At 45.2% G+C, this 25,579-nt stretch overlaps 1 protein-coding gene across 2 annotated transcripts; it reads right to left on the minus strand.

Moving 5' to 3' along the window:
* Positions 1-1,650: 1,650 nt before the first annotated feature.
* On the minus strand, positions 1,651-25,573 carry SBNO1 (strawberry notch homolog 1). 2 transcript variants are annotated; one of them, XM_026719396.2, is made up of 31 exons: positions 25,073-25,573; positions 21,584-21,711; positions 19,285-19,594; positions 17,671-17,771; positions 17,066-17,162; positions 16,813-16,973; positions 16,321-16,454; positions 16,130-16,220; positions 15,210-15,371; positions 14,894-15,029; positions 14,678-14,783; positions 14,376-14,529; positions 13,334-13,516; positions 13,123-13,220; positions 12,331-12,482; positions 11,389-11,586; positions 10,746-10,910; positions 10,236-10,405; positions 9,534-9,665; positions 8,921-9,056; positions 8,643-8,755; positions 8,454-8,525; positions 8,088-8,187; positions 7,629-7,703; positions 7,335-7,481; positions 6,854-6,948; positions 6,129-6,221; positions 5,236-5,373; positions 4,994-5,070; positions 3,923-4,116; positions 1,651-3,379 (listed from the first exon to the last, which is right to left on the minus strand). In XM_026719396.2, the coding sequence occupies exons 2-31, from the start codon at positions 21,707-21,709 to the stop codon at positions 3,237-3,239; spliced, it is 4,059 nt and encodes a 1,352-aa protein (XP_026575181.1). In that variant the 5' UTR covers positions 21,710-21,711; positions 25,073-25,573; the 3' UTR covers positions 1,651-3,236. The 2 variants fall into 2 exon arrangements, with proteins under 2 accessions (XP_026575181.1, XP_026575182.1); XM_026719397.2 differs by having other exon boundaries at positions 19,285-19,591; positions 25,073-25,485.
* Between the last annotated feature and the right edge of the window lie 6 nt (positions 25,574-25,579).

A 25,579-nucleotide genomic window follows, 5' to 3' on the forward strand; every position in this document is an offset into this window, starting at 1 on the left:
CGGGTGCAGGGTGGTAGCGGATGCAGCGCGAGGCCGGAACAGGATCTCTATAATCGGTGCGTCCCGTTGCTGGTCCCTCAAGGGGCCGCATCCATTTTGAAACGGGGCCACTGCTTCTTATGCGACATCTGAACAGTTAAGAGGAGTTGAGGGTTCCACCACTGCCTGGATTCATACGTTGTTCTGCGCCTTAACTATATCGGGGCTTGGCTTTGTGTGTGCTGTTAAAAGAGGCCCATCAAGCGGGGGTCTCCACTCTCCTCAACTTCGGCAACTTTTAAGATTGGTGGACTTCAACTCCCAGAATTCCTCAGCGACTCATGCTGGCTGGGCGATTCTGGGAGTTGAAGTCCAACGTTGCCAAGGTTGGAGACTCCTGGTAAAAAGTCACAACTTCTCCAGGTTGATGCTCTTCAGCCTGAGCTCAACCTTCTGGCCTTCAAGTCCTTTACCCCTCTGGAATACCTGTGGGACAGGATGTTCACCTCTGCCTGGGACTACAAAAACAGAACAAACACCAGGCCAGATCCCAAGAAATGCGCCCCAGAGACCTGGGCCTTTGATTCCCAGGGGAGCAGTGGGCATAGAGCAGGGGTCCCCAAACTTGGCCACTTGTGGACTTCCAACTCCCAGGATTCTCCAGCCAGCATAGTTTAACTCTCTTGCAATCCCTTCCTCTGCAATCTCTCTCCGCTTTAGGAGATCAAGAGAGAAAAACAGGCATGACTGGCTGGGGAATTCTGGGAGTTGAAATCCACAAGCTTTAAAGTTGCCATGTTTGGGGATCCCTGGCATAGAGAAACTCCCTTCTCCAACCTGGTGCCAATATGTTGGACTCAACGGCGTGCCCCGACCACCATCTCCCTTCACCACCTAGAAAACCCCAAATCCAAGGGACAACCCCACCCCCCCTCCAAGTTTTTTGCAACCACCTCGAGTTTCCTGCAACGTGTGAATCCCAGGGAGAGGTTTGATGCAAGGAAAAATGGGGTTTTAAGGATGGCTGGGGAATTCTGGGAGTTGGAAATCCCCAAGCCTAGTCCTTGAGAAGAATATAAGGACTCGGAAGGGGAAAAAGGCACACAGTTCTTGGACCCATGTCGTGTTTTTGTTTTTCTCTTTTCTTTTTATTGTTAACGTTAAGCTTTTCATAAGCCGGGCCCCGGGCATCTGTTTGGAAGGGCCGTGTATAAATAAAAAGGAAAAAAAAAGAAACGAAGTCTTTCTGCATTCAAAACGGAGCAAATAAATTCACTCGTAGAGCCGAACAAGGCCGACGTTTCTCCAAATGTACGAAATGTGAATGCTCACCCAAGCCCAGGGTACACCCCCCGAAAAAAAAACCCTTTTCCCCTTTGGACACGAGGAACATGGCTCGCGACTGGCAATAGGCAAGCAGAGCAGAGCAAGCGGGGGGCATCTCCGAGACAGTGGGGGAAGAGGGGCCAAAAAAGGCAAGAATGGTAGACCATGCAGAGTCTCAATGGTGGGACCCTCCTCCTCCTCCTCCTCCTGGGAGAAGGGGGCTCCAGGCTCGCCTGGCAAAAAACGCTCGACCGGATTCTTACAATACGAAGATCCCACAGGGCCACCATCAACCAAAACAGGACTCTGAAGCTGGTTAGAACAGTAGTATTCTCTCTCTCTCTCTTTTTTTTTTTCTTTCTTTCTCTTTAATTCTGATACCTGCAAAGATCTCAGCATAACCTTGCAGGGCGTGGTGGACAGGTTTATACAATCTCAAATGTTTCATAGTGCAACCTGTGCAAGCAAGAAAAATGACAAACATTGTCCTTCACTTATATAAACATCTACTATTATAGGCAAAACAAAAACAAAACGGAAAAAAAAACCTTACCCATATTCTCAGATAAGTGACTATTCACATTTTGTACATATACAGTTTTTTTTTAAACAGTTCCAGGATAAACTCTACAATGTCTTACAGACGTAAAACAGGAAGTATTTAAGTTATGGGGCAACAGGAAAAATAAAAAATAAAAAAAGGAAAACCACCCAGCACAGAAGCTAGGACTCTCATGTTGGGCTGCCTCCTCCTCATCTAGTCTACAGCTCAAGTAAAGTATATTTAACAACAAAAAAACGTAAAAAGGGGGGCTGCGGTGGGAACTGGAAAAAATTAAAATTTGTACTTTATAGTTTCCTGAAAAATAAAGGAAACTTCGGAGAGAGAAAGGGGGGGAGGCCCTTTTCGAAGCCATCTTGCGTTAGGGACACCATTTAACTTCTTTAAAAAAATTAAGATGGTTTCACTGTACAAGCAACGTGGATACGCAAAGCCCAAAAACAAAGGAAAATGGGAGGAGGGGCTAAAAAAATATCCAAGGAAGATTCAAATATATATAACCTATAGAAGAAATCTGGAGAAAAACAGAGTCACTGGGGCACCCACCTTAGGAGGGGGCGGGGAAGAAAAAAGGGGGTGAGGGTGGAATCGAAATGCAATTCTGAGGTTCAGGCCGTCCCTTTCTCTGGCTTTCCGTACATCGAGACATGATGGGCAGCCCCAAAGTTGACTCCGCCTTAAAACACAGGTTGCAAACATCTAAGTTTCCATGCTGCTCCTTTAAATAAAGTGTACTTTTTTTTTTAATATAATTTGGGACCTCTGTTGCGGCCAATATTTATATTTATATATATATATATATATATCTACACATACATATATATACAGTTTCCAAGTAGGACATCTCCTGCAGCATAGCTCCGATGTTCCTGTGTTCAACCCTGAGCGTCAAATGAGCAAATGGAAGGAAGGGAGGAAGGGAGGGAGGACAAGCAGGTTTGGGGGAAATCTTCCAAGCGTCTTCCCAAACTGACCAGGTGCGGTTGTCACTTAAGTAGAAGGATGTGTGCTGATGTGTGTGCTAAGCAGGGCTACAAAAACTCCGGAGGAATTATAAAAAATTAAAAATAAAGAGATGATGATGATATGACCGCTGTAAAGCAAAGCCGGCCTTTCCGTTTGACCTCTCTCTCTCTCTTCTGTGCCTCTTCCCTTCAGCGGCGTTCTAAAGTCAGCGCGGCGGAACTGAAAGCTAATTCTTTGGAATCTGTCCCTGATCATTCAAACCCAGAAATAAAAAAGTGAAAATAAAAAAAAATTTAAAATAAGCTGGGGAGGAGGAGGAGGAGCTGGAGCCCCCAAAAGAAATTAAAAAATCGAAAGCGCAACGCTTAGGGGTGGTCGAGCCGAAATACCACAGGGATCCGTCTCATGCGCTGTTGAAGTGGGCGATGCTCTGCGGATGGTGCTGTTGCCAGATCTGTTGCTGCTGGACGGCCAGCTGTTGCGACTGATCGGACGTCGACAGGAGGTTGACGAGGGGAGACACGCAGTTTGCTGGAATGATCAAGCCTGCAACACAGTTAAGGGGCAGGTAAGGTCAAGGAGCTGAGGCTCTCTCTCTCTCTCTTGCTTCGCTGGCCAACCTTTCTTTGGGTTAAGCTGCAAGCCTCAGTCCGTTCTGCAGACTTCACGGACAGTGGCTTTTTTTTTTTTTTTTTTGCATTCATGGGTGGGACTTCAATGCCCAGAATTCCTCAGCCACAGCAACTCCCACTTCTGGGAGTTGGGGGTCCACCCAAGCTGGCCTGGGGGATTTGGGGAGTTGGAAGTTTCTACATCTTAATGTTGCTGAACTTTTAAAAACATTCTTTAGTTTCCTCAAAAGGAAAATAAAGACGTAGAAGACTTGTTGTATTGTGCTTGTTTGCTTCCAATTTGCGAAAGCTGAACCAAAAGATGTGGGGGGCAGGGGGCTTGGCTCAAGGGGTTTCACCCTTCCCCTCTCACACTCAGAGGGGGAGCGGAGTGTCAGGGAGATGGGGAGGACTGGGTTAAGCATAGAGAAATGTTGGTGCCAGACGTAGGAAGGTGGGCCTTCCCTGCCATACTTGCCTACAATTCTCTGGCCGTCCTCGGTTCGCAAGCGAACAATTTGCATTTTGACATTCGTGCCGCTCACAGAGGCAAGGACCCCTTCCACCTTTGTCCAAACGCTCAAGACAGAACCGCAGAGGACGTAATAGGTCCGGCAGCGCAAGCCGACTTCACAAACCAGGCCCAGACTGGCCCTTTTGCAGTTGCCTCTCCTGAAACGAGGGAAGGAAGGTGCTCAATGCTAAAAAAATTTAAAAAACACCAAGAACTGAATATGGACTTTGGATTCCTTTCGATTTAAAAAAAATCTGTTTTTAAACCAAGAACTGACTATGGAGTTTTGTATCCAAAGAAATAGTCGAAGACGAGCGCCCAAAACAAAGTTATGTCTCATTTGGGAGTGTCCTTTCAAAGTTTAGCTGATATTTTTTTAAAGAAATCCTATAGGATCACAACAAAAGGATGAAGTCCAGCAAAGTGTAAACTTGCAGATCGAATGAGGAGAAACAAGGGGCACAAAGTTACTTCTTCCGTGCAGTCCTTGGTGTTGTCTGAAAGCTTAGTTGTTTTCTTGCAGACGTTTCATGACCCAACTAGGAAACATCATCAGTGCTAGAAGGGAGTGGGGTTTGCAGAGAGGAGGGGGAGGAGGACGACTGTGGAGTCCTTGGAGCTCTCTGAGCTCAGTTGTTTTTCTTTGCAGACGTTTCATGACCCAACTAGGTAACATCATCACTGCTAGAAGGGAGGGGAAGGTTGCTCTCTGTTTATATCCCAATCAAGGAACTGTCCCCTCAGTCAACACCAGGCTAATCAAGGAATAACCAAGAACACTTCCACCAACAATGACAGGGAAATCCACTTGTATATAAACAGACAGCAAATCCCACTCCCTTCTAGCCCTGACGATGCTCCCTAGATGGGTCATGAAACGTCTGCAAGAAAACCACCAAGCTTGGGGACCATCAAGGACCTTGCAATTCAAACCCAGAGTTCAACCCTTCCAACTGGGTATTTGAGTTTGGTTGGGAAGTCCCAGGGAAGTCCATTTTTTTTTGCACAGCAGTCCCACCGTTTTGAAGAACTTACCAGTAAGCATGTGTGCATGTGTCTGCCGACGAGGTGTACTGTTCTACCCAGTGAGTCACAGCATCGTCGGAGGATACCTAGAATGAGGCACAGCAGATATTCGTAGTCAGATCAGGCTGGAAACTCATTTGGAAGCAACGAATGAGGTCTCTCAACTTTTAAAGATGCAAACTGAACCGGCAACCAAGGAAAAGTTCCACAGCCGTAGGGTGAAGAAGGTAAACTTTATAAACATCGCTCACTTTTTTATATTTTTTCTTGATTTCAGAGTAGGTTTCCAGTTTCAATTGTTTTCCGGTATTCGGCCTATAGACCAGGAAAAGCTTCTTTTTGGGGTTCACCTCTTTTACCAGGATGGCAGTTTTCTTACTATTTCGTATCTGGTAAAGAAAAGGCAGAAAGGGGTCGGGGGAGAGAAAATGAAAAGAGACAGATTTGTGCCTCCCAGAAGACACCGTTGAGATTCCTCCTAAATTACTCATTTAATAAACCTGGACCGAGTACGAAAGTCGAAAGTCCCCTTTTTCTACAGATTTTTATTGATTGCACGGCTGGCTGCTCGCTGCCGAAACCAGGCTGGCTAAAAAGGCAAATTTTAGAAACAGAAGCCTGGTTCTGTTGGCTGGGCAATTCTGGGAGTTGAAACCTATCCCTCGTCAAGTGGACAAGGTTGAAACATGTAGTTTTTAACCAAACTCCCCGAGGTGGCCTTAGTCCTCGACTTACAACAGTCCCATTTAATGACCGTTCGAAGTGACAGTGGAACTGGAAAGAAAAAAAAATGACTCGGGACCCTTGCAGCATCCCTGGGGTCATGTGATGAAAATTTGGGGCGCTTCGCAACTGGTTCGCATTTATGACGGCTGCAGCATCTTTGGGATCTCCTTTTGCGACCTTCTGAACAAGGCACGTCCCATGGGGAAGCCAGATTCACTCAACAGCCGTGTTCCTAACTGTAGTGATTCACTGGAAGAAAAGGGGGCAAAAGTCACTGAACGAGTTTTTCCCTTAGAAACAGAAATGTTGGGTTCCGTTGTGGTGACAAGTCGAGGACCACGCGTAATAAGGTTCTGAGTAACGCTTCCAAGTTCTGGCCCATGAACACGTTAAGGCAGACCTTCAAACCGCGGCTCACCTGAAGCGATAAATAAAAGCCATCCTCTGGCCCACGCTGTTCACTCCAAAGCTTGGTTGCTTCCTCCCAAGACATCCCTCTCTCCACGCTTATCTAGGAAACAAGATTAGAGACCGTGCTGGATGGCCAGGGACACACGTATGTCAGCATGTTCTGACCCAAACCCTTTTCCAATAAAACAAACACGAACCAAAGGGAACCGAAACCTTTAAATGGTTCTTACAAATCCCCGGTTAAAAGGCTGCTGCAAACTAACTTTGAGAAGCACGAGCCTCGCCAAAACTGTGCGAGGCTGCTAAGAATAACAGATTAATAAATATTTCACAACACAAGAGTCCTCAAATACCAACTTAAGATACTGCAATGTCCACGAGGCTGAGTTTCAAAACGTCTTTGCTTCCTGCAAAGAATGTCCAATTCACAGCTGGCTTTTATCTTCTTGAAGGAGGGGCAATTACCTTGCAGCCTTACTCCCGAGTCTCCCATGTTGCTGCAGCTGCTCTTTCCTACAAGCAACCCTGCACGCACGCACAGTTGGCACAGGCTCCTCGGGAACCTCCTCATCGCTGCTGCCAGCCTCCACAATCTCTGAAGACAGCAATCCACTCCCTAATGGACCAGGCCCCTCATCTGAGTCCTCGCTCTCCCCAGCCGTCAGCACCTGCTGCCGGCTGACCACAACATAGCAGCTCGGTCCAACCTGACCTGCCCATCCAAGAACTTACGGTGTACAGTTCGACGTGTCCGGAGGTAGAATAGCCAGGGGTTAGGAATTTTTTAGCATCTGCTTTCCTCACTTTTTCATCTCCTGATCCCAGATCTGGGAAAACAAAAATCAACAGGAAAAATGAGATCAGCATCCGACATGTCTATATAGGTAAGTCCTCGAATGATGGAGCCCCAAATCACTATATTGCTAAGTGAGACAGTTAAATGAGTCTTGCCCCATTTTACGACCTTTCTTGCCACCGTTAAGTGAATCCCTGCAATTGTTAAGTGAACTCAGCTTCCCCATTGACTGTGCTCATCAGAAGGTCGCAAAGGGGGATTGTGTGACCCCCTAGGACACTGCAGCCGTCGTACATATGAATCAACTGCCAAGTGGTCACTTAACAACTGTCTCACTTAGCAACAGAAATTTTGGGCTCCATTGTGGCCGTAAGTCGAGGATGAGCTGTAATGCCCACCCTGGAAACACCTCCTTACCTAATATGCCCATGTCGTATCTCCCGTTCTTCTTCGCATTGTGGATGACCGCGTTGAGCGTGTCTGAGAAATACTGGAACAGAGCGTTCTGTTGGTGGACTTCCATGCCTAGGATGCGGTTCAGGAATTTCCCAATATTGTTATAATCTAAAAAGAAGGGAGATGAGATGATATTGGTGGCCGTTCTCACTCCTCCGGGCTGAGCAAGAGGAAAATAATCCCAGAGCTCAGCTATGCAGCAGTAACGGAGAAATACTTCCAAAAAGAAGTTGCTAAGCATGGCAAAAGAAATACCTTTGTCAAGAGTAAGAATTCCAGACCGGTCTTCGACATTGATTAGGCCGACACCTATCAAACCTTGTCTAACATCTGGAAGGAAAAAAAGAGAGCTTAAATTCAGGGTTACAAGACAGCCGCTGACTGCATAAGTAGGTGCATAAATCAGAATCCCAAATTTTAAAAAAATCAGGATCTCTTCCAAGCTTCTAAAATAAATGCAGCAGCAGAAAGAGATGGCAAAATTTCTTCTGCCCATATATCACATCGTTAGGTGACCGGAATGTCACGATCAAAAATTAAATGTTTGGTTTGTTTGGCTGAAAATAAGAAGCTACGATCAACGCAGAAGCTGCTAAGGAAACTCAGTTACGCTTTTGAGAGGTAAATATAAGCAGCAATCCAATCTCAATACCTGAGGCTTTCTCCAAGTTTTATTTCAATGACTGGGGGGAAAAAAACAACCACAGAACCTACCTTTGAAAAACTCTCCTGGATAATCTGCTGGCGGAGACACTAACGGGGAATCCATATTCACGATGGACTTCATGACTATTTCCAGTGCATTTCGGCCATACTAATTTCAGAGGAAGAAAAAAACAACTATTGTCTTTGCAATACAGAATACGACCAGTTTCACGGTTTATGCACATCCATGTATCTATATTAGTATTGTAATACCCTGCCTTTTTATATATAACAAAGGTAGAGTCATAGAATGAAATTAAAATACATGTGCAAATAGTATCTATGGATACGCACTGCGTTATTTCAAAGGAGAAAAGAAAAAGAGTAAAAATGGCACCGAAAACTAAGACGTGGGAAAGGACTGCAATTTTTTACCTTGTTGTCAAAGTTGAATCTACTCAAATCTCTAGTCTCTGTTGCTCTTCTATCTCCGTGGGTGAGAGCTCCCTGTTTAAAAAAGACAAGAAAAGCTGACTTGCAAAACAACAGGGACTGCCTTTTGTCAAAATCGGGGTGGATATGATTTAAGGATCCATTGGGAGCAACTCTCGGCGAACGTCTTACCAAGCTCTCCAGCCGTTTGGCAACGATGGAGGCGAATCTTTGTTCTCCCGCCAATTCAGAAATTAGGAAGACGTACTCCGGGGCAGTCACTTGGTTGGACCGGTGAGTTCGTCCTGGCGATTTAAGAGAACAAGGTTTTGTCTTATCAAGGCATCTTTCAATCTGGAAGCCTACAGAGATGTTGCATTGACTTCGAGGCCTCGTGGTAGAATTACATGACCCTGAAGCTCAGTACTAGAGGCCCTGTTTCCACGTTCAGCCAACCTCCAGCTACTCACCAAACTGCTGAATTGCCCGATCGGCACTCCACGGCAGCTCCAGGGTCATATGTACTCTCCTCCTCTGATTTTTGGCCCTTCGATCTGCTTGCAAAGAGATGCCTGAGCTGGCGGCTTCGGAGATGATGGCGATATTCTGCAAGGCAGGAGGTGGTGACGGTGAAGAAAGGAAAGAAACTGAGATTTTATACAGGCAAACTTTGGGTCATGAAAATATAATGCGATATACTTGAGAAAGATATCACCTTTTTTTTTAGCAGTTAGATTCCCCCCCACATTAGCTAAAAAATGTCTCTTGCAAATGTTTTATCGGTATCACCTTAAAATACCCACGGCAGCGGATGTTTCCAAGATCAACAGCTTGCACCGATTACAAAAGTGCAAGCCAAACCTCCTTGCCAAAGCCCACTTGTCCTGACATAAACTAATTCCAAGCAAGGATTGACTTATTGCATTCTTACGTGAACAGTTTCAACTTTCAAAAATAAAAAGAACAGAGTTATATTTGGACACTGTATTTTTGAAAGACATGAATAGTCCGGAACGCCGACGTTTTATTTTTAAACTTGCTGAAAAATCTAAGTATTTCAACCCTGCAGAGAGCAACAGGTACCTTATCTCCATCCATGAATCTCTGCTTCTCGGTGATGTTTAGGATTTCCACGGGGACATCAAGTTCAGATCTTGACTCGTAGGAGATGCTGCCATCGTCGTTGCTCACAACCCTTCCTTTCCGACCTGTCATCTTCAGAACAGCAAGTCGTGTTAGCAGGCCATGTCAAGCGTTGAGGCCCAAGAAAAAAAGGTCTAAGGACCCGTCAAATAATTCTTCAAGGCTATGCTGAGAAACTTACTGGGGACATACAGGTAGTCCTTGCCTTACAACCACAGTTGAGCCCAAATTTTATGTTGCAAAGCAAGACAGGTGTTCAGCGAGTTCTGCCCTATTTTATGATCTAGCCACACAATGAAGTGAATCTGTCAGGGCTGCCATTTTGCTAGCTTCGCATCGCATCTTGCTAGCCTGACAGTGGCAGGCTGTCTATTTTTAATGCCAAGGTTGACTTGGCCTTCCATCCTTCCAAGGTGGGTAAAATGAGGACCCAGATTGTTGGGAGGCAAGAGGCTGACACTAAACCGCTTAGAGGGGGCTGAAAAGCACCGTGAAGTGGTATATAAGTCTAAGGGCTATTGCTATTGCCAGGCCTCCTGTGTCACAACCTTTATTTTTACAACTTCTTATTCAAGGAGAGGCTCCCTCTTTCTAAGAGTTTCATCTAAAAGCTTTCCTTCCGGGATCATCCAAGCCACCTACCTCGGCCACATTCTCAGGACCTCCCAGTTCATCGATGAGTTCATCTAGCGTGTTAGGAGGGAGATCTTCGGACAGCTTCTCCAGTTTATCCAGCAATTCTTTCTTCATCTGCTGGGCCCTTTCCACAGCATCCTGACTCGTCATGTAGCTGGTGTTTGTGTTACTGGGTGCTGTGAAGCACCAAAACAGGGAGGGGGAGAAAGAGAAAGAGAAAGAAAGAGAGAGGGAGGGAGAGAGATTTATAAGAGACTCTTAGAAGGAAAGCCAGGTTAATCCATGGAATCCTAAATTCATGAGAGGTTTGGTTCCACTTTCTGCAACGAATTTTATGAAAAGAGTACAGCGCATGGAAGGTTAAGACTTTCAATAAAACTGTGGCCAGTTGGAGAAAGTGTGGACAAATAGATGACCTCTGATTTTCGTTTGCAGACTTTTACAACTGCCGCTTCCTCGCCAGGCAGAAACTTTCTGACGGCCAAAACAGAAGAGAAGACCTCTCGAGTGACTTACCAGAGACATTTGTAGAAGAGGTTACGGCTGTGGAGGAGAGAGAACTCGGCCTTTTGGATCCAAGACCAGATGCTAGTAAGGCACTCTGAATAGAATCGGGGTCTATGCTCTTCTTCTTTTTCTTCTCTTTATTTTTCTTATGTTCTTTCCGGATCAGCCAAGGGTCTGAGAGGAAGGGAGGGGTGGGAAAAACCCAAAGTGGGCAAGCAAAACCCCAACCAGCTTTACCCCAAAATCACATCCCACCTAAAGTCATAAAGATGGTAAAGGTTCCCCTTGCACATCCGTGTTAGTCGTTTCTGGCTCTAGGGGGCCCTGCTCATCTCCGTTGCAAAGCTGAAGAGCCAGCGCTGTCCGAAGACCCCTGGTCATGTGGCCGGCAGGACTAAACACCTTCAAAGGTGCACGGAGCGCTGTTCCCTTCCCACCAAAGTGGCCCCTATTTTTCTACTTGCATTTTTTACATGCTTTCAAACTGCTAGGTTGGCAGAAGCTGGGACAAGGAACGGGAGCTCACTCTGTGACATGGCGCTAGGGATTCGAACCGCCAAACTGCCAACCTTTCGGATCAACAAGCTCAGCTTCTTAGCCCCTGAGCCACCACGTTTCCTCTTAAAGATGAGAAAGACCCCAATCGTCTCACCATCCTCATCATCTTCACTAGATTCATCTCTAAAGGGGTTGAAGTCATCATCGTCTCCGGAACTTAAAAAGCGAGAACTCTCGTTGTCGCTCTCTTCGTTCTCCGAGGCCTCAGATTCACTGAAGCTTTCGTCAGAACTGCTCCCAGCCAGGCCGCCGGTCTTACGGGCTTTCTTGACCTCTCTCGTCATTTCTTCCCCTTTTTTTTCCGTTAAGCAAAAGAAGGCACATTAGAAAAGGGGACCTTGATTCTTGGGGGCTGGTTAGCAAAAAAAGAAAAGTGACTTTCTGAATTGAGAAGCATCGCCTCAGAGAGAAATGTGGAGGGACTGAACAAGAAATAAGACGACGAATGAAGAAACGGCGCAGAGATTCCCCTGACTTAATTCATGCAAAGCATGTTTTGCTTTCTGGAGCTTAGGACAATTTAGGTTTTCTCAGCAAGAAACAAAGTGCAAAGGAGGAAGTATCTCCCCATGTCTGAATTCAACAGCAAGATTATGCAGATCGTGCTTCCAAAGGTAGACATGGCATTTTTAGTTTTCATCTCTCCTAAGTATTATTACAGGGAATTATTCTTTGGAAATGGTTGGGTCTTCTGTAGATACTGATGGTGGAAGAGCTATACTGTAAGGCAGGGGTCTCCAACCGTGGCAACTTCCAAAACCGGGTGAGGAATTCTGGAAGTTGAAGTCTGCCAGACTTAAAGTTGCTAAGGTTGGAGACGCTTGCTGTAAGGTGTCTTCGGAGGGTGTTTTTAGAACCGCTACTGGCGCTGAATATCCCCATCCTGAGCCACCAATCAACATTATTTCTCAATTCACAAACTAAGTTTCATCGGCTCCCTCCTCCTCTCGCTATCCTAAATGGGCACAGCACATCCAATTAAAACAGCATTCAGGGTTCCAAAGAAAAACAGCAATGGAAATGGGTTCCGTGTTACCTTTACGTTTCTTCACTTTATCCTCCTTGCAAGGACTGTCTCGGGGAGAGCTGTTGTTACTCTGGAGGGACAGGTCAATTCCCAGCAAGCTGAACAGCTTCTTCCGGTCAGGAGCTGGGAAATGTTTCTCGATGAGGGATTGAAACACCCCCCTGTAAAATTCCAAGAGAGAAAAACAACGGCGGTGTTTGAAGACTAGCCCAAGAGCATCACCTAGAGTGTAGCCAGGATTGAGGGGCTGTGGCACAAAACAGCCAGAAGCATTAAATTGGCCCACCCTTGCCTTGTGATAGGAAACCCATGTTTCTGGGGAAATATGACATGTTGGTTTAGCATATTCTTCTAAGTCAAAAAATGGGGGATTTACCGGTTTCTCATAAATCTCCTTTTAGAGTGTTACCGTTAATAATAAAGAAGCAGAGTTTTCATCTGTAATCTCAAAGAGATGCACTGCACCACTTTTCCCACATACACCAGATACTCGCTATTAAACAGTTCATGAATTTTAAAAGTTGGTGGACAATGAAATAACCGATCACGGAAGAGCGGCGTTTTTCAAACTCGGCAACTTTAAAACGTACAGACTTCCAATTCCCAGAATCCCCCCCAGACAGCATACTTTGAAAGGCGTTGGTTAAGAGGCAAGAATGGAAGCCACAAATGTCTGAACTACAGTACAGCTAATAAGCGGATTCCTCTTCTTGTGTGGCCCACCCAATATTTCTAAGGTAGCGCTCTGAATTTTGGAAGAATTTGAAAAGCTGAAAGCTGCAGGGCTGACAGGAGGCTTACTTGGCTGTGGAAACAAAGTCATTCAGTTCCCCGCCACCTTCTTCCAAAGCTTCCAGAGTTCTGGCTTCTCCTGTGGATTGCAGCCCAATGACCACGCACTGCAGGAAAGAAAACACAGGGGAGGTTTTAAGCTCTTCTGAATGGGAAGGATGGGGGCTTCGCCTGTCATTCCAGGATCTCAACCCCAGGTTGAAGTCCAGGCCCAACCCACCTTGCCGTTCTTGATCTCTTCCCGGGCCAGCTGCACCACTCTTTTGACTTTGGAGGCAATGCAGAGGTATTTAAAAAATCTCTGGTGAGCAGACCAGAACTGGCCCCACATGGACTTCTTCATGCGCTGTTCGGCGTCAATGAGGTCAGCAGCCTGTTGAAATTTCTCCCTGGCACTTACCCACTGAAAAAAGGAAAGCAGAGTCTTCATGCTTGGGCAACATAAAATATTCAACAATAAAAAAAGAGAGGAAGACGGGATGCTAGACTAAACCGACTGCTGTCCAAAGGTGGTTTTCTTTTTTTTTGAAAAGGCATCTGGACTTACCTTGTTGCTTTCTTTGAAAACGTTTCTCTTGTCATCCAAGAAGGAAAATACTTCTGAAGAACTGCAGAAGCTTCTTGGATGGCAAGCGAAACGTTTTCGAAGAAAGCACCAAGGTAAGTCCAGATGCCTTTTTGGAAAAGCACATTTGGATCAACAATGACCTGGATGATTGAGATGCTCTACAGACAAACAGACTACTGGTTTTTAAAAGTCTATTTCTTACATTTTGGGTAGTAATTTTCTAATTTAAAAAAAATAATCTGGAACCCATTGTTTTTCAGTAACTTCTATAAACTATCTACCAAAATGCCAGGTTTTAGCCTAGAAAAAGTGGTTGTGTTCTCTACCAATAACACAATGTGGTTTAAGCGTTACTACATCTGCTCCTTGCTCCAATAATGTCGCATAGAGTTCACGGAATGAATTCCTTGGAATGGAGGAAACTGAGGTTCTCTGGGAGTCTACAAATCCTGCAAGGCTCTTAACTGCTAAGCCCCCTCTGAGATAGGGGATAAAACCTCTGCAGAAAATCTGATCAAGGCTTTGGTCTACCCTCCTGGAGACCCAAGTATGCTTAATGGAACCGATTTCACACTGTCCTGTTTGTCTTTACACCGTTCCAAAGGTTCACTGGGGTTTCTACTGCAACGAGTTAAAAGCAGTGATCTTTCTCATAGCATCCCGAGCCGCCAACTTCTCCCTTTTAAATGCTTACCATTTTCACAGATTTATTATACATTTTGACGTAGTGCTGAGAAAGATGAACTTCGTCTATTTTGAAGGTGACCCCTGAGAAGCTCAGCTGCCTGGCAATGTACATTCCTCTTAGCTTCATATCCATGGCAACTATTTCCATGGCACCAACACCTCTGAAGATTAAAAGGGAGAAAAAGGCCATTTTTAAAGGGAGATTATTTTCACAGGGACTTGCCAGAACTTTTGACAAAAGCTGCGCCAATGCTTCTGACGATTGCTTCTCCCGTCTGACACAACACCAACCCAGACCTACGAACATACCTTCTTTCAACTGCTTGGATAAAGTCACTGAATTCCCTAAATGGGGTCCCTTCCCCCCAAATCCCAAGTCGGTTCATATATGCCATGTTCCGGGGCTCAGAAGCACCTGAAAGCGGGAGAAAAAAAAAAAAAGGAAATTATCCAGGCTATATTTTTTTTTCTTTGAAAACCGCATGGCAAGACACTCAATGTTCAAATGATGGAAACGGTCCTTACCTGTGGCACTAGCATAAATAACCCTGGCCTTTGGAAGCTTGTTCTGCAGTTCTAAAACAGCCAAGCCTGTCTTAGTTGGCTTTGAAGAGCCAACTGGGCAAAGGTTTTTAGCCTTGTGGCATTCGTCGAACACTATCTGAGCACGTGGTTAAGAAACGAGACATTTCACAAACATACATGTATAAAGTTGCACAGCAAACATTCCATTGAATGGAAGCCAGAAATTGTATGTTTTCTTATAAAAGAGTATCAGACACCAATCAAAAGATGCTAATAGGAGGAACATTGCCCCAATCTAGCAACTGGAAAAGGATACCACTCCGTCAAAGTCATCTCCACACCAATGAAGCAGCTGTTTCAGTCTGGTTTTATATTTTCCTCCAGACTGACTTTCCCCGATAAGTGAAGAATAAGTAGCAAAGATGATCCCCTTCTTCACACTTCCATTATGCTTGGAAGAAATTTTCCCATATTTGAACTAAAGCAGAAAAAGATCAGAGGTATGAAGGATTTTCTGTTCCATTACAAAGGTGTACACGTTATCTTCCCTAATTAAACGCCAAATAGCTTTAAAAACTGCATCTTAAAAACATTTCTGATTTTATTGTGCTTGGCACTCAAATAAATTGGAAAGCCGATGGGCTCCCACAGAAGTTTTTGGCTTTGGTATTTTTGTTTAGAACATCCATTACACTGTCACTGTATACAAGTTTCATTAAACTGAGAATGACTGTCTTATGATTAAACATGTTTTCCAGGAACCTTTCATCTTGGTAACTAATTTGTCCCATGAGATGCTATAATACTCAATAAGGACAAATTCTAGCAAGTGGTTTCCCTTTGGAAAACTTCCCAATAGAGGCAAATCTAATTTAATTTTTCACATTTTTATGGGAGAATGCAGAAATACAATATTATTCTACATGATTTAATTCCGTGATGTTTCAATAACTGATGATTTGAAACCCCCCTGCCCAGTATGACCTTCAAAACATGCAACATGCCTACTGCAACGATTAACCCGAAAAATAATTTTTGACCCAGCAATTCTTAACACAACTTCCCAACACAGTGCAAGCCACCCAGAAAGGAAACAAAGCTATCGACGAGAGGTTTCTGGTTGAAACTCTTTAATACAAAGTGTTCATCGGGCATGGATCTCACACAAGCGTACCTAATGTTTTTTGTTTTTTTTTCTTTTTGGTTCAAGTATACAATAGTAAAATATTTCCACACCTTGTTTAATGAATGGACCAAAATGTTTTTGGCGCCAATGTCTCTCAAGTCCCTTTCGGCATCGTATTTCAGATCGTTTGAAACACTAAACCTGGAAGAGGGCAAAGGCAAAACAGGGCCACCGTGAAGTCAAAGCCAGGGACAAGGAGAACAATACCCTACTGACCCGGATGCCCGCGTATGAGACTTACCAGACTGCCCTTTTTCTACCCAAGAGATAGTTTTCATAAATGATGCCAGCGATGGTTCTTCCTTTCCCTACCCCGGCACCGTCGCCTATTAAGAAGCCAGCTCGGTCTCCATTCGGTAGGAATGTCTCGTGTTGCTGTGGGGAAGTCACAGAATTTTATCTATTTAGCATGTGGCCTAGAGCAGGGGTCTCCAACCTTGACAACTTTAAGACTTGTGGACTTCAACTCCCAGAATTCCTCAGCCAGCTTTGCTTTGCTGGCTGAGGAATTCTGGGAATTTGAAATCCACAAGTCTTAAAATGGCCAAGGTTGGAGAATTGAACTGCCAAACTGCAGGCAGCCAGCAGAAGCAGCCTGCAGTCCTGCACTCTCACCACTGCGCCACCATGAAAACCCATTAAATATCTGTGGCAAGAACTTGTTTTCGGTCTCAGTTTTGGTGGGCTTTGGGACGGGTACGAATTTGTAGCCAGCCTTCAATGAAGGCAGTACCTGTGCTGCATAAGTAATTGCTTCAAGCTGCAAGGCTGACAGCCAACCGCTGTCGATGCTTTCTTCGGGAATGGAAGATTTGTACCATACTTCAGGAGGGGTCACGCTGGAGAGGGAGCTGGTTTCTACCACCGGGTCAGGATGGCGCAAGCCGATTTTTACTGTGGGAGAAAAAGCAGGGTGTGTAAGGCGGTGTCTTTCCACCTTGGATATTCTGGTATTTAATGTTGATAAAAAGTAGCAGTAGGCATACATTTTATGGGCATATATTCGGCATAGGTCTCTGCGTGGCCCATTTCTTCTTCATCTTCTTCCTCTGGTTCTTCTTCCTCTTTTGTGACGGGCATTTTCTGCAGGAAAGATCAGAGAGTGTTGCATTCTGTCTCACACAAAGCAGCAAAATTCAGGTGTGAGTAGATACACAGAGATGTCTAACCTCCTGACCTTCTTCTCCTCACTGAATTTTAGAATGCTACTTTTAAGGTACTCCCCTTCTGAGTACAGTTATTTTCCACCAAAAGAGATTTTGAAATACCCACAGGGGGTCTTGTATAATCCACTTATGCCTGTACTACGTTGCAAAAAAATGTGTGCCAGAAATGTGTTGGTATATTATATTTCAAAGAGACACAACAGGGTGCTCACTGGTAAACAGCACATTTACAAAATTCCAAATATTTTATCTCCAAAACAGCTTGCAATATCATGATCAAATACACACAAAAAAGGAAGTCTATACAACAGATCAAAATCTAGAATTTCAGAGTATAAGGAACAGGGTTTCGCTGTAACAGGAACATTACATAAGTTCATGAGATCAATAAAATCAAATAAATATAAATGTAGGGTTGTACTTACCATGGTAGGAGAGAAGCTTCTCATTTTGAGATCATTTACCCAGATCCTCGTGACTTCTTTAGTTGAAGTCTCCTTTTTAACAGCACCGTTACTCATATCGGCTGAAAGGAAAATGTCCCCAAGGATTAAATGTTAAGAAAAATGTTATATGATGTAATAAAGTGTTCTCGAAGCCGGTGTAAATATAGAGGCAAACTTTTTATTCACCAAAACACCACAGTGCAGATGAGCTTCAGGCCAGTCTTAAAATTTACGGCTACCAGGAGGATGTAAAATGTAAAAGCACCAAAGCTGGGTGAAGATTACACGGAATTTCCCAAGTGGGGGTGAGAGAAAAGAAAACTCTATAACCCGTTTCAACAATGAAAGCGATCTTACCAAGCCTAATGGGGTATGCCACGTTTGGGGGCACAAGAATTATTTCTGTAAAAAAGGCAACATTTGGGACCTCAATAACGTTTTTAACAGCCACTCATTTTAGCTTTGTTTTTCTCTCTCTAAATGAACAATTATGAGGATAACGCTTCAGGTGGGATGATTAGTCACGGTTGGACACCTGCGGCCTGAAGAATTCCTAGTAGCTCGACTTATGACCATAATTGAACCCACAATTTCTTGCTAAGCGAGATATCGGTTAAGTAAATTTTACCCAATTCTACCACCTTTGTTACCACAGCTGCTAAGTGAATCACTGCAGTTAAGTTAGTAAAACTGTTCTTATTCTCCCTGGTGACTTGTCAGAAGATTGCAAAAGGCGACCAGGTGACCCTGGGACACTGCAACCGCCATAAATGTGAGTCAGGTGCTCAGCGTCTGAATTTTGATCACATGACCCCGGGGGATGCTGCAACCGTTGTGTGAAAAATGGCCACCGGTCTCTTTTTTTCAGTGCCGCTGTCACTTCAAATGGTCACTAAATGAACTGCTGTAGGTCGAGAACTACCTGCATGGATGGACCTGCTTAGATATCTTGGCTTCCTCCAGTTCAGGGTTTCTCAAAGGTGGCAAATTGGAAGATACCAAGAGGGAGAAATCTGTAGTACCCTGGAGCTGCCAGAGAGAGACAGACAGAGGCGGAGCCTCGGCCGTCAGTCAGCCCTCAGATGGAGAGTCCACAGCCCCCACATCTGGAGTGGCTGATGAGGAAGGAGGAACAGCTGGGTCCAGTGTGCGTATGCACAGAAGGCAGAGGAGAGGAGAGCAGTGGAAATCAATGGGCCGGTCCTGGGCCCAGTGCCTGATGCATGGATGCACACAAGGCAGAGGAGAGGAGAGCAGTAAAAAATCTATGGGCTGGACCTCGGGACGGAAGAGCCACCGCTGCTAGCGAAGCCCCACCCTAGCTCTGGGTGATAAAAGGCAGGGGGCGGAGATGAATAGGTGTAGCAGGCAACCATGCATCTCCCTGCCGGAGGGACTTGCTAGCCTGCGGTGAGAGAGAAACATTTTGCCGGGGCTGCCGGCGCTCCTAATATAGGAATCATTGCTTCAACTACAGAAGGTTTGTCGTGTTTGGAGAGCTGGGTCAGAACAGTCTAGATAAGCTGAAGGGACACCATTCCCTATCGCCCAAGCCTGCCCGCCAACGTCCATTCAGACGACTCCGCTACTTACTCGCCGCGGTCGCCACCGGGGGGGCGATGTTGGGCGGAGGCTTCAGTTTCATCAGTTCGTTAAGACTGTTGTTCTTGAGGAGGTCCTTCAGCTGGATCTGGTCCTTGGGCACAGGGGTGGTCAAGGTGTTGCGTGCCACAGGCACCGTCACCGAGGGCCGTGTGGTGGTGCTGGTTTGTATGATTTTTGCTACGGTGATGGTCTGCCTGGTACTGGTCACGGGGGTTGTTTTCGTCATGACGAGGGTCGTCCCCAGTGTAGGCAGCTGGTTGATTTGATTCAGGACGAAGGTTGTGGTGGAAGGTGGCTGCTAAAGGAATGGGAGAGACTCGTTCTTGTGGTTGCGGGAGAACCACGGACAACGGCCCGGCATTTTCCTTCCTTAAGACATGGAAGTTGCTTCTAAGTAGCAGGCAGCATAGCACAGCAAAGTTAGTAAAATGATTGTAACGTAATAATAAAACCTACAGTGGGACGGTGGCCTAGAGGTGGAGCTCTTGCCTCACAATCAGGAGGCTGTGAGTTTGATCCTAGGCAAATATTTCTCTCTCCGGGCACGATCAGAATGCATCTACTGAATATAACTCCTCATTGGCGACAGGAAGGGCATCTGGCCAGTAAACACTCTGCTAGCTCCACCAGTTGTTCAGACTCCACCCCGCAAGGGATTATGGGGTTGTTAAAAGAGGATAATATAAAACCTACATCAGAGATGTTACCAATCATGCTGAGGAATACCTTTCTATCAGCCTTTCTAAAAGAGGCAAGTTTGGGCAGGTATCCTAAATGCTGATAGGACGGTGCTGAGCTGACTTCAAGTGTAATGATGTCCCTTAGGAGAGAGGCAGAAGGTTTGACTCTATTATAAACTCTGTATAATGGTTTGGTCCTCTGACTCAAAATATTTTTAAAGTTTTTTTTAAATTAAAAACCAGACAGGGTTATTTTTGCGGGTCATTCTTCTGTAAACATAAACTTTGGCTTTTATTCAGGGAACAAGTGCCCCTATTTTTATTTGTACAATTCAAGTGATGTGCATTGTAACCTTCGATGTAACTGTTTAAAAATGTGTTTTCCTTACTCTGACATTCAGTGCTGTAGAAGAGACAGCCTGTGGCTCTGCTTTCACAGCTGCTGATGCTTCTGACTCCAACCCCAGGTCTAATGCATTAAGAGATACTGACTACAAGAAAACTAATGTTAGATTGGTGTTATCAGGGTTTATTTAATGCAACATTACTTTCTTTACCTTGGAAAATGCTGTGCATGTATACTGCGATATAAGCACAATCCTACGTATTTTTAAAGCTTATATTGATGCACAAAATCTGAATGAAGATTTAAGTGAACGATGCAGATCATCTGAATTGGAGCTTATCATTGTTAAATACCCTGCTAAACAGATCAAATAGTAGATATCTGCACTGCTGGAGAATTTTCGCCTAGCTAATAAACCAACTTGTATATTCAAACAACAAACTGCAACATAAAATAAGCAAACAAATTGGATGTTAGGCCCAACTCTCTGAGCAACAAAATAAACACAACCCAGGTTGATATTAAGCCCTGTGTGAATGCAGCCGCTAGACTTTTGTCTCTGGTTAAGCAAATTCTGTAAACACAACCAGTAAGCGATGGGCGTAGTGGCTATAATCCCCTAGTTCACAACTCAAAGGAGGGGCTGGCCAAACATATTTGGTGTGGCTTCTTGTATTGTCTGAACTCAGTCATGGTTCTGGTATTCCTTACACAGAAGTCATTCTGCCTTGACCAATGAAAACTTTCTCAGAGAAAAGTGTGCCTCAAATAGCACATCTGAGACTTATATTTTGCAACTGACAAAGGGTGCAGCAATGCAACATTCTTAGATGAGAAACCTGGTAAGGAGATTAACATGACATAAAGTCGATACAATGTCCTAAATTGGGCAGCAGAATATAGTCTGAAAAAGTTTATTTCCCAAAGGGGAACATTATAGAAGTAGCCCTAATTCCTTACTCCCATAGAAGTCAAGCAGGTTTGATAGATGGCAGACACACAGCAGGGGTCAGGACCAATTTTACTAGTCCCAGGAAACCTGAGAATGAAGGTCTTCCATTTACAGGTAACGTATATAAAGTAACAAAATTTAGAATGATGTTATTTTACTACATTAAGGTTGATAAAATAAACAATATCCAGTTTCTCTTTGCCTAATAATGCACTGTATCAGCAATGGATTTTTTTTTTTAGGGAAATAAAAGTAATTCAAATGCTACTAGACCGTAACAAATACAACATTGTAGAAAGGCTTTCCAACCTGCTGAATCGCTGGAGGTGGAGTTGCGAGGCCCATGTCTGGAGAATCGATATCAAACAAGTCATTTGGACTAATTCCACTTTCACTTAAAGCTGTAAGCAAAAGATCTTGTCCTGGTTCCACCATTTCTGAAACAAGATGAAACAAATGACAGATAAGCTTTTTCCACGGGGACAGCTGCTTCTACTAAACCATTATTTCTTTTTTTTTTTCACTTCTAAAACGGCATCATGCTGCCTCCCGGTTGCCATCCCTTAAAAGCTCCCCCAACTTAGTTCAGAAGCACCTGAAACACGTGGCGGAAAGTTTTCGTTATTACATAAGGCTGAATGAAAACCAGATAGGACAACCATCTGTCTGAAATGTTATAGAACTTCCTGTTTGGGCAGGGGGTTGGACTAGAAGACCTCCGAGGCCCCTTCCAGTTCTGTTAAATCTCTTCTCCAAGACTTTCTCTAAAGAGAATATCCCATTAATGTTCAGAGCATAACAGCAGATAGGATCAGAGCCTGACAGTGCTGGAGAAGGTAACCCCTGAACCTAAGAATACCACAGACCCAGATTACCTTTAACTCTCAGGCAGCCATTAGCTACCCCACCAAAAATAGTTCGTTTTTATTTGTTTAAAAGATTTAGGAACTGCCCATCTGCCTCACAGAGGGAGTTCTGCTTTATCTTTTTTTTTCCTAGGTAAATTTTCCTTGATGGTTACTAGAAGGCAAACCATATCACATTAAACACTCTGCTGGAGCAGAGGGTGGTTTTTTGTTCTTTTTTTAATTGTCAATGTTCACATTAAGTTTAGTCCCTTTTCTCTGTGGTCAGCCAAGAAGACCGGAAGCCTCTGTCTTTGGCCCATGAGCCACCAGGAGTTACAAAACAAAAAACAGAAACAAAAAACAAAACAAAACCAAAAAAAAAAAAAAAAGGAACCATAATCTGTACTAGAAACCAACATACACAGTCCAATTTACAGCTTAAGCTTCTTTGATTATCTCCCTGTAGTGCATGTACCCTCAGTTTCCACCAGCTGGTGGGGGTGCGGGTGTCGTTCTCAAGCTTGATGCTGGCATGTAGATTTTTACACTCCCTTTCAATGGGTTGTATGAAACAAAAATCAGACATAAAGACACGTAGCAACTCAAAGTTCAAACTGCCCTGAGTCGCTAACCTAGCGGCCGGGGTAAAAATTCAAGACCTTCAAGAAATATGACCAGGCATGCTATCAAAACAAAAGGTTCTGGCATTCTACTGAAGATTGCAGTGATAGTCCTCAAGGTTTGAAGCTGAATTGGTTTCCAAACAATTAGCATTTGCTTTGTGAGACACAGATAACACTTTCCAAAACGGACAGAAAATTAGGCACCAGTCAATACAACCAACACAGCCTTTGCCTGGAAAAAAAAGCTTAATGAGCGTAGAATCAGCCAGACAGGCAGGCAGTTTGCTTGCCTGAGATCTTCTCAACTGTCCTTGTCTGGATGTAAAATCTAATCAGAGATAATCCCGAATAATGTCACAGAGTCTTGAAGGCTCTGAGATGCAACAGAACATAGTAACAAAGAAAATAAACTCTTTAAATCTCCCTAGGTGGCCCTTCCTGCCATGTGTTGTAGAAGATAAACTTCCGGATAGGGCTGGATCTAAGTGAACACTCAGACCCCACATTTGCCCCATAGATCAACCTAAATGAATCATGTTAGCAGCAGCAACCACATAGAAGAACCTCCAGGGCTGGAGAAGGGCAACCAATAGAGAGAGACCTGGAAACAATAGTCATTTCTCCTGAGCCAGCCAGGAGGAACAAACTGCGGGCCCCCTCCCCTTGTTTAGCAAAAAAAGGGGGAATCCATACTTGCCAGCCTTCCCACCCATCAAGATCCTACGGCTCCAGGCGTCTTTCCACCCAGCCCGTCTGAGAACAAAAAAAGCAGGAAAACAAGGGCTGGGAGAAGTAGGCACCCCCTGCGAGTGACGGCCAAAGGCGAAGTTTCCCAAGGATGCAGAGGGCCCACCCTACGTGCACACCAAGATCCTCCCCAGCCACCTTTGACCTTAAATCGCCAATACAAACACACAGAGTATAAATCAATGTATGTTATACAGTATGTGTATGCATATTTGGAGAAATTTCTATATACACACATATACCCGTATACACATGCTGTGTATGTTACATACAGCATGAGTGTGTGCATGTACATACATATATACGAACACAACGAACACAATACAGAAGCCTGATGATGGCAGATGAGATTCTGCCAAAAGGTTGCTACAACTTTAAAAGCACAACTAGAATGACGTGGGAAAATTACCCGAACAAAACTAAATAACATACATGTAAGTACCCACAAAAACTTAAAAAAACACACATATATACATATATATATAGAGAGAGAGAGACTATGTGAATGGGAGCTGGGGAGGGTTCCCACCCCTTCTTCCTACCAGGTACTCCCCCCCACCCGTGCAAGCTTCAAAGCAAACCTTTCACTTTCTTAAGCTGTCAAGACACACAAAGACACAAACACACACATATATACATGTATACCTACAAAGAAACCCATATACGCACTATTTAATATATAACATCAAACTGCACATGTATGCATGTGTAAATAGATAGGTGTAGAGAGAGAGATTTTCTACTGTATGTCAATAGAGGCCAGGTGGAGTCTCCTCACAAGGCTGCCTCTTTCTTAAACAGTCAAAATACACACACACACACACACACACACACAGAGTTTAATATGCAACACGCAATATTAAACTGCATGTGCATGTATGTCTGAACAGAGAGAATTTCTATTGGGAGCCAGGGAGGAATCTTCCCACAAGGCTGCTCCTTTCTTTCTTAAGAAAGTCGAACTACACGCACATTAAATTGTATATAAATTAATATGCAATATTAAACTATACGTGTATATATATGTGTGGATAGAGAGGCAGAATTTCTGTTAAGGGCCAGGGAGGCTCTCTGCAAAAGCTTCCAAGCAAGGCTGCCTCTTTCTTAAACAGTCAAAACACGAACACACACCTACACATATACAGTATTTAATATGTATAAGATTAAACTGCACATGTGTTTACATGTGTGTGGATAGAGAGAACTTCTACTAGGGTCTTTCTAACCCCCCCCCCCAAGGCTTCCAAGCGAGGCTGCCTCTTTCTCTCTCTTTCCTGGGGATGCAGCAGCGAAGCCAACCGGACCCTGCCGGGGCGACTGAGGCACGCAGAGGGGTGGCTGAGGGCGGCCGGGAAGGGGGTTAAAAGACCCCCCCTTAAAAAAAGGAGACCCGCTTTCTGCGGAGAAGCCCCCTCCCCGCGTCCCTGGGCCTAATGGAGACGCCGCCGCCACCTTGGAGACGGGAGACCGGCCCTACGAGCCCCCGCGGGGCGAGAGGAGCGGAGCCGCGCGGATGGGGCCGCTTCTTTTCTCCTCAGGCGGCAGCGACACGGACCGCGAAGCCGGGCGGGGGGACTCACTCTGGCCGCGTCGGGAGGGCCCCGCAGAGAAGGCTCCTGGTCGCCGTTTCCCTCCTTCCTCCTCCTCTTCTTCTTCCTCCGCCCTCGCCGCCGCCGCTGCTTCCTCCCCGCGGCCGTCTCCTCAGCAGCCGTCGCGCCCTCCGCCGCTTTCTAACGCGCCGCCGCCATCTTGGCCAGCGCGCCCTCCGCTCGCGCAGTCCCTCCCTCCCTCCCTCCCGCGGGCGGAGAGGAAGGGGGGGGTAAAAAGAGAGGACGAAAGGGAGGAGGTGCGCCTGCGCGAAGGGATTGGACGCCGGCGGGCGACGTTGACGCCGCCCCACGTGACCGCCTCGAGGCAGGGTCGCGCTTGGCCTCCTGTTGCCGGGCGAACCAGGCCCACGTGACCGTCGCGAGGCCTTCTTTTCTCTCCCCCCCCCTCCCGTCCCACACAAGCTCGAGGCGAAAGGGGGACGACGCTGCGTACGCGCGACGCAAGGACGCTTGCTCACGCCCTCCCTCCGCGATCAG

The sequence above is a fragment of the Pseudonaja textilis genome, chromosome 15, assembly GCF_049901715.1.
Source record: "Pseudonaja textilis isolate UNSWEBS1 chromosome 15, rPseTex1.2, whole genome shotgun sequence".
Lineage (NCBI taxonomy): Eukaryota > Metazoa > Chordata > Lepidosauria > Squamata > Elapidae > Pseudonaja > Pseudonaja textilis.

What these genes read in the sequence shown, in the direction of transcription:
- SBNO1 (XM_026719396.2), bottom strand. Translation starts at nt 21,709, where the DNA reads ATGGTGGAACCAGGACAAGATCTTTTGCTTACAGCTTTAAGTGAAAGT. An exon ending in CCCGGTGGCGACCGCGGCGA is followed by an intron (nt 17,772 to 19,284) that starts GTAAGTAGCGGA and finishes TTTTCCTTTCAG; the next exon opens with CCGATATGAGTAACGGTGCT. An exon ending in ATAATAAATCTGTGAAAATG is followed by an intron (nt 13,517 to 14,375) that starts GTAAGCATTTAA and finishes TCCTTTTTTCAG; the next exon opens with TGGGTAAGTGCCAGGGAGAA.